Raw genomic sequence first — 9,044 nt, forward strand, 5'->3', positions numbered from 1 at the left:
GGGGGCTCCTATGGCGGCTTACACTAGCGCGGAAAGAATGGCAATGCCATTCTTTCCGCGCCTTAAGCAACGACCTGTAAGTTACTTACTTCACCCCAGCGTACGATACTCTATTTCGCCCTAACTTGGCAGTATTGTAAAAGGCAGAAAATGCGACACTCCGCGTTGGGAAAGAGTTCCCCATCAATTTTGACTTTAAAATAGCTAAAATGCGCAGAAATTTATCAAATAATATCATAAATTACAGAAATCCTTTTTTATCAGTATGTATTTAAAATTATTCTCAAGTTAGAAGTGCTTATCTGTTAAGTATTTTGTAAATAAAGCGAACGAATAAAACCAAGCGATTGACATACTGTCTGTCCACGACAAGAATACTGCTAGACATTCGTCTATGTTTACGGCAGGCGTTATAGAAACAGGTTACTGTAGGAAGAGTTCATTTCGCAGAGGTAGAAATTCATTCAAATTTCTTACATTAGCATGTTTAGCGCCAAAGTGGCGATATTTGGTATTATTGCATTTAATTCTTGAAAACAAATTTAAAAAAATAATTCACTCAGCTGAAAATCATTTGCATACTCGGAATATTGAAAATATCCGGCATTCCTGTCATATGTATACAAAGAACAAAACAAATCAAATAGAAAAACTGAATAAATATTTGTATGTCTAACGACTACACAAGAAGAAAAAAAAAATTAAGAAGTAAAATCATGCATGACAAAACATTAATCGTCTTCATTTCATTTGCTCTAAATTTATATAAGTTATTAATATCAAATTCTCCGCAACAAACGCGAGGTAATCTAATTTAACATAATTAATCGTACTTATTTCATAAATTTTATAAAAGTGCTTTTATTTTGTTTTAAAGTAAAATGCTCATTGTTAAATAGGTTTGAAACCTTTCCAAATTTATATTTATTTTTCTGATGTATATACTATTTCCCGAAACACAAAATTAACGATTACCACACTATCAATTTTCAGATTTTTAAAAATCAAACTGTGATTTGTAACTTATTTTCAATATGCACAAGCTTTTTACAGCATAATTAATTTCGCAAAGTTTATATGTAAAAGTATTCTGAATTTGAAGATAATTCAAGTGTTCATTCATGCACGTGCCAGATTTAAAGGAACCCAACTAAATAAGCCCAATATCGCTTTACATTATTCTACGAAAAACGCGGTAAAAGTTTGATTTTGTATTCCAGATTACCATTTATTCATTTCCCCCGGCTTGAAAAAGAAATACAATTATTTCAAAGAAAAAATTTTCTCACGAGCTGTCAATTCAAATAAGAGTGATAAATGAGCTTTTCCTTTCAATGTATCCTCGAAGCAATAAAGGATCCAAATTCCTGCATGCATTTTATCATTTCGGGGTTGAAAATTCTTCACTCCTAATGTTCTTCACATTTCTATTCAAAGCCTATCAATACCGTTTGAGAATACATATCTGCTACCGTTTTACTATCACAATCAGTGCACCTGAGTAGAAAGGAATCTCGTTAAATACTTTAATCCTTCTAACTCACATTAACGTGCATACAATTTATAGATTCTTGGAATCCTAGTTAAGAAGGAAAGCTATTGAAACTGCAGAGAGGCGAGACAACAAGTCTCAATAAATGACTATTTTCTTTATTTTATTGAAAAAAAAGTAATGCGCTACCTATAATATAATATTTTTTCATACCATTATATAGTTGAATAATATTTAGCGATAAAAATTTAATAGAATTACTTCTTAATAATTGCATATACTCATTCAATTCCAGAAAAGAAATTAAATCGTTTTAATCTCTAAATATTTTCATATAGCAGAATAGAATCACTATTTTGAATTTCAAAGTAATTCTTTTTTTTTAAACTATAAATACAATTTCTCATAATTATTATTTAACACTAAGAGCAAAAGGTTAAAACAACGGGGTTTTTTTCCCCTCCTCATTTTTTTTTTATCTTGACAATGATTGTGATAGTAGATAACTAAATTAATTATACCTGTAGATTTAAGGAAATTACTCAATAATTTCGATGAAAATAAAATACTGAATTGTGAAATATACTTGTTTAAAAAATAATGAAATTCAAAGTTCCCTGCAAGAACTTTTTTTTAATAAATTTTCAATACACTTTTCAAATAAAAAATTCAAAATGAATGATCAATTAATTTTACTTATACAAACAGCTGAGTATAATTTGCTTTAAAAGTTTGAACTGTGCATTTTTTTTATAAATATAATCTGAAATGGATTTCTATATTTTCCAGTTCCATATATCGATCAATTCAAAAGGCGATCTTATTTATGCTAAAAAGTTAAATTCTAATTTACGATAATTATTTTATTAAATTTCAGTTTATAACATTAAATAAAAGTTTTTGATCCAGAAAAAGCTATAAAAGTATATATATAATGATATTTTAAACTCTAATTTCAATTTAATTTCCCAGGTTTTATCTTAATTTAGCCCATAGTAACTTCATGCTAAAATATTCTATTATTTCCTGATAAATATTAGAATCTATTGTTTCTTTCTTCGTTTCACTTTCTACAATTTAAAGTATTATCATAACAATTATAAAAATTAATTAATCAGCAATTAACTAACTAAATTTCATGCTTTAAATTTAGTAAAATCTGCAAAATAAATAAATAAAACAGACCTTAAAAAATAAGGACAATCAAAACTATGTTAAACTGAAACTTTTGATTATTAATACAAACATGAATGGTAGAAATCAAGAACACATTAATGAAAAAAATAGAAAATAATAACAATGTATCAGAAACAAAATGTATTAGACTAAATACAATTCCATTCTGCTATAATCTATAATTGATTAATCGAAAAGAAATAAAAAAGCAATTTTAAAACTCACTTTTTATTTATAAAATATATTAATTATGATTAAAAGAATGCAAAACTATATTATTTTAAAATGACAAAACTAGCAGAGATCGAGTGACAGTTGTGTAGTTTCTTAAAAAAAATTCTGAATCACTGTCACATGATTCCGTTTCTTCTGAATCGGAATCCGATTCAGTACTTCCAATTTGAACTACCAGTTCGTCTACTACTTCCTCTAAAATTCCATCTTTTTCCCAATAAGAATTTTCAAGTTTTTCCACATGACGGCAATGAGCCTCCCATTCCCCTTGGAAGACACTCCGCCCAAAGCATCGCACAACAGATTCTGTAAGTTTTCTAAACTTAAGTCTCCTGTTATATTTCTCTCTTTGATGAGTCTTTTGACTGAAGACCAAACGTATTCAATCGCATTTAAATCGCAATGGTAGGGGGGAAGTCGCAAGACATAATGCCCATTTTCTTTTATTATGCTGTCAATTTTATATATGATTTCTTTAGGGCGATTCCTATCAATTAGCGAATACAGTTCCGCTTTCCTCATTTTCATATCGCATTCTATTCCGTTATTAATCAGCCAATCGGTCATTTCTTTCTTCGTACTGTATTTGGTAGGTGTCGGATTTGCAACTTTTGTGTGATATGGAGCATTGTCCATGCACACGACACTTTTTGGGCGCAAATTTGGAATGAGTTTTTCCAACACCCATTTCTCAAAATTTTCATAATTCATTTGGCCATGATAATCACCAGTTTTAGTTGACGCTTTGTAAATTAATTGAGCGTCAGGAATAAATCCCGTGGACGAGCCAGCATGCACAATGATCAATCGATTTTTGGAATTTACATTTATTTCGGCTCCTGAAATTGTATCACTTTGCCAGCATTTTCTAAATGTTAGATTACTGTCGACCCACGTTTCATCAATGAAAACTATCTGGCATTTACTTTTTCTGTACTGCCTCATTTTTCGCAAGTAGTTGTTTCTCCAAAACACAATATCAGGTCTTTCGATGAGAAATTTTCTTTTATTCGCGCATTTCTTCCAGCGAAAATTCATTGAATGCAAAACTTTCCTCAATGATTCCTTATTCCAATGAAAATTCAACTTCTCTCTCAATACGGGAAGTAATTTTCTTAAAGAAGGCACTTTCTTTTGCTGGACGTAAAAATCTTGAACTGTTTGACGAATAACACATTTGTCGAAGTCGTCAATTTCACAATTTCGGTCATTAGGCCTATTACGGTGCTTTCCAGGAGTACTCAAAACTTCCGTTTTGTCCAGTGTCGAAACTTCATTTTTAATTTTCCTAATAGTGCCTTCCGACACTCCAGTCGCCTGAGCAGCTCTTTTCATGGCTTGTGGAAGAGGAACCTTCAAAGATTTTGCTGCAGCTTCTTCGGAGCAGAACTCTGCAACATTATGCACAATTTTACGTGCTTGTGATTTTAAAGTCTCTCCTTTCTTAAATCGAAAAGGCATTTTAAAGGATGTCAAAATTTACGAGACAAAAAAAAAAATTAAATAATAAAATGCAGTTAATATTAACCAAAGAAAAGATTAATAAAATATAAAAGAAATAAGTTAAGCGAATATAAAGATACGTGCAACTGCGATTAAAGCGAGAAGACGAATGAGCAATAGATTTTCTGTTATCGCTTCACATTGACGCCAAGAAAAAGAATACCCCCCCAGACTTCTTTCCGATTCCACCCATTGAAAATGGATCATCCCTACCGCAACCTGTTTCTATAGCGCCCGCCGTAAACATAGACGAATGGCTAGCAGTATTCTTGTCGTGGACAGACAGTAATGAATTCCACTTTGGCTAGAACCGGTCTTCAAGGATAAATATTTGGCGCGTTTTTCTAGTACGTTTCCACTAACTTTGCTTCAATTAGTTCGCAACCGTTATTATCACAACTTGTACTTTTTTATTCTTGCTTTTTTGCCAGCTGATATTTTTGATCACATTAGTAATTATTAGTTTCGATTGTTGAATATTTATTCAATTCGTTATTTCTATTCACTGCTAAAATGTCTGAAAAAGTGTTATCACCGACTGCGCTGTACACACCTTCAAGACAATTGAAACCAACAAAAAGTGCAGCACGCAGAAACATATTAAATGTTTATTCTCGACTCAGAGAAGAAAACCCTCAAGATTCTATCAACCAAATCGTCGATAAAGTTTCGCAGTTTCCGTTTGAAAAAAGAAATAAAGGCACCCAGTCCTTTAAATACCCATGGAAAGAAACGACCAGGGTCAGCAGGTAAACATTCAAGTCTTGTAAAATATGATGATTTTACATTATCCTGTATCTGATGAAAAATGCATGCATTTTTTCGGAGAAATGAGATCCTAACGTTAAATAAAGTTTTAAAAGATGTGAATGATGATACATATATCTTTTCGAAAAAGATTAGTCGAACTACGCTTTACAGAATATTGAAAGATTTGGGCTTTTCTTTTGAAAAACGATGGAACGAAATGAAATAATTTTAACGATTTATTAAAATAATTTATCAATAATATTGAACAAATAAGGAAAAAAAATAATTATCTGATTTAAAATGATAATAAAGTAAATAAATATTTAGTATTTGGAGAAAAATTTGCGAGATAAAGTTTCGCCAGCGATCTGCATTTCTAGTAACTTTGTAGTTTAAAGTAACCCTGTTCCCCTGACGACGACTGTGATTCGGCATGCCTAGAATATACTCTACTGCCAAGTTAGGGTGGAACAGAGTAGAATCGCACCGAGGCATCACAGTTACTCGCGTGACCGATTACCGATCAAACTGGAGTGGACACGTGCTATTCATCGCCATATCTTCTCAGCATAATTTTTAATTACTTGAGGCACACCTATACCTCAAGTAATTCCAAATATCTTATATATACATCTTATAGTATATATATTTATATACGCCTTATATATATTATATACTCCCTTAAGTACATACACCTTACAGTGTATGTACTTATTTTCGATAAGCTGTAATCTGTATTTAATCGGGCACAATCCCGCAAGCAGCATTTATTGTTCGATCTTTCTGTTTTGAGAAAATTGGTCTTGCGGATCCTGTAATCTGTACAGTCAATGAGACACGTTATAAATCTCTTTTGAGCAATCAGCTCATTCCAGCAAATCCTCATGCGCGGATAGCGCAATTTTTATGCAAGATGGTGCCTCTCCGTGCATTACAACGCCAGTGAAACATTTCGATTATTCTGCATTTGTTAGAAAATGGTGATTGACAAAATAATAAATCACCATTTCCCAACAACCACAATCTCCTGCTCCGACCGTTTTACGATTTCTAGCTATGGGGTTCCAACAAGATGTTGTGTAGAGGGGTTCAACTGCGAACTTAAGTTAATTGAAAACACGCAATATGCAACACATTCACAATATCATAACTGAAATACTCCGCTTTGTTGTGATACATGTTGTTTTGCGCTTTCAGCTCATAAGAGATCCCGTCTAGATTTACTACATCAGCTAAATATTCTGTTGGTTGCATTAAAAACTTTTGAATTATGTTCTATTGGGTTGGCAAATAAGTAATTGCGGATTTCACTCATAGATGGCTTCAGTAGAATTTTTAGGTTTGCAGACGTAGTACAAATGTAAAACACATTTGTTATTTGATAGTTGGCAATTCAGCTGTCAATCAGTAAAAAAAGTTTTTTGATCGGTTGCTTAGTTTTCGTTTGGCGTTCGTTGAAAAATGGAAAATCAAAAGGAACAGTTTCGTCATATTTTGCTTTTTTATTTCTGCAAAGGGAAAAACGCATCGCAAGCTCATAAAAAGTTATGTGCTGTTTATGGTGACGAAGCCTTAAAAGAACGGCAGTGTCAAAATTGGTTTGCCAAATTTCGTTCTGGTGATTTCTCACTCAAAGATGAAAAACGCTCTGGTCGTCCAGTTGAAGTTGATGACGACCTAATCAAAGCAATAATCGATTCGGATCGTCACAGTAAAACACGTGAGATTGCAGAGAAGCTTCATGTATCACATACATGCATTGAAAATCACTTAAAACAACTTGGCTATGTTCAAAAACTCGATACATGGGTTCCTCACGAACTGAAAGAAACGCATTTAACGCAACGCATTAACAGCTGCGATTTGCTAAAGAAACGTAATGAAAATGATCCATTTTTAAAACGACTGATAACTGGCGATGAAAAATGGGTTGTTTACAACAATATCAAGCGGAAAAGATCGTGGAGCAGGCCAGGTGAACCAACTCAAACAGCATCAAAAGCTGATATTCATCAAAAGAAGGTTTTGTTATCAGTTTGGTGAGATTACAAAGGAATTGTCTACATTGAACAACTAATGAAATTAAACAATGCAGTTGAAGAAAAGCGGCCCGAACTGACAAATCGAAAAGGTGTTGTATTCCATCATGACAGTGCAAGGCCACACACATCTTTGGTCACTCGGCAAAAATTACTGGAGCTTGGTTGGGATGTTTTGCCACATCCACCATATAGTCCTGACCTTGCACCATCTGATTACCTTTTGTTTCTATCTTTACAAAACTCCTTGAATGGTAAAAATTTCAATAATGATGATGATGTCAAATCGTATCTGATTCAGTTTTTTACTAATAAAAACCAGAAGTTTTATGAACGTGGGATTATGATGCTGCCTGAAAGATGGCAAAAGGTCATTGATCAAAATGGGCAATACATTACAGAATAAAGTTATTTAGTTCCATGAAAAAATTGTCTTTGATTTTCTAAAAAAAATCCGCAGTTACTTAGTTGCCAACCCAATAGATTAAAAGAAAGAGATAGTTTTAAAAATTTGTTATAAGAAAAACAATAATATGGTAGCAATTCTAAACAATTTCAGATGCAAAAAAAAAAAAAAAAACCCTCGATTTTTAAAATTTTTAACCATATTATCAACTTTATTATGCTACATCAAACCCAACAAAAATAAATTAGAGAAATCAGAGTCAAAGTGAGTTGTGTCATTAACACTTACTTTCAGAGCAAAGACGAAAAAAAAAAAAAAAAAAAAGAAAGAAAGAAAGAAAGAAAAAAGAAACCATAATCATTATTAAAACATGATTTAGTCAAAAAAAAGTTTTTAACAAGTAAATTGCTTAGTAATTCCCATAAATGCAATGCAATTTCATATAAGTTACATATAGAAGGATTCGGGATATAGAAACAAACCAGAAGAATAAGGTGTTACCTTAACTTGAAACTAATAACTATTCAAATATAGTTTTTATTTTCAAACCAAATACAATTCTTTATCTCGATTAAAAATTAAAAAAGCTAATTTCTCCATCCAGTTTTCCCATTTAATAAAATATCTGAAAAAATTCATTTGGACTAAAGTAAATTATGATAGTCTTTTGAATTCAGTTCAAAGAGAATTACTCATTAGAGAATATCAATCATAGTATAAGATAATCAGATTTAATAAATTCATATCAAAACTAATGCTTACAAAGCTAAGATAACTAAATGGCTTCATGAATTGTTTTCTCTTAAATCAAATGATTTTATAGTTTATTTACAACATAATATTTGATTTTATTTTAAAGTTTATGAAAACAATATTTAATATTCATAAATAATTTTGTATACTTTTTAATTAATTTTGTATCCTTTTTAATGTAAACTTTATGAATTACAATTTTTGTAATTTCATATAAAGTTTTTTAAAGTTATTAATAAATTATATTTTACTTTTACAGAAAACAATTGCCATCATCATCCTATTGATAATTCTGATCGGCATATTAATAACAATAGCTATTATATTCAGTACATGAAATGTAGAAATACCTGTAAATTAAATAAGATGATTTATACATATATATATAAATTTTGTATAAAGTTTTCCATTCAAATAAATATCTTACAAAATACAAAGCTATTTTATTTTATTTATTGTCTAAAGCTATAGTAATGAAGATCAACATTTAAAACAGCTAAAAGATAAGAAGAAATTATGCTTTTAAAAATTGTAGTATTTAAATTCTTAATTATTCTTATTCGAGGCAACATTAAAACCAAATTTTTAAGAAATATGATTTATTTTATTTTTAGACTTTTACTTTGTTTCAGTCTAGTGTATTCTGTATTAGACAGTTAATGCATATTATAAAACTAAATATTCATACTAC

At 30.8% G+C, this 9,044-nt stretch overlaps 1 protein-coding gene across 4 annotated transcripts in view; it reads left to right on the forward strand.

Annotated features, from left to right (window-relative positions):
- LOC129961621 (syntaxin-1A-like) overlaps window positions 1-8,710 on the forward strand; it is a 60,217-nt gene extending 51,507 nt beyond the window's left edge. For all 4 annotated transcript variants that reach the window (XM_056075130.1, XM_056075132.1, XM_056075131.1 and 1 more), the window contains exon 9: window positions 8,613-8,710. In XM_056075130.1, the coding sequence (XP_055931105.1) occupies window positions 8,613-8,690 (78 nt within the window). In that variant the 3' untranslated portion in view covers window positions 8,691-8,710. The remainder of the gene's footprint in view (window positions 1-8,612) is intronic.
- Window positions 8,711-9,044: the final 334 nt, after the last annotated feature.

The sequence above is a fragment of the Argiope bruennichi genome, chromosome 2, assembly GCF_947563725.1.
Source record: "Argiope bruennichi chromosome 2, qqArgBrue1.1, whole genome shotgun sequence".
NCBI lineage: Eukaryota > Metazoa > Arthropoda > Arachnida > Araneae > Araneidae > Argiope > Argiope bruennichi.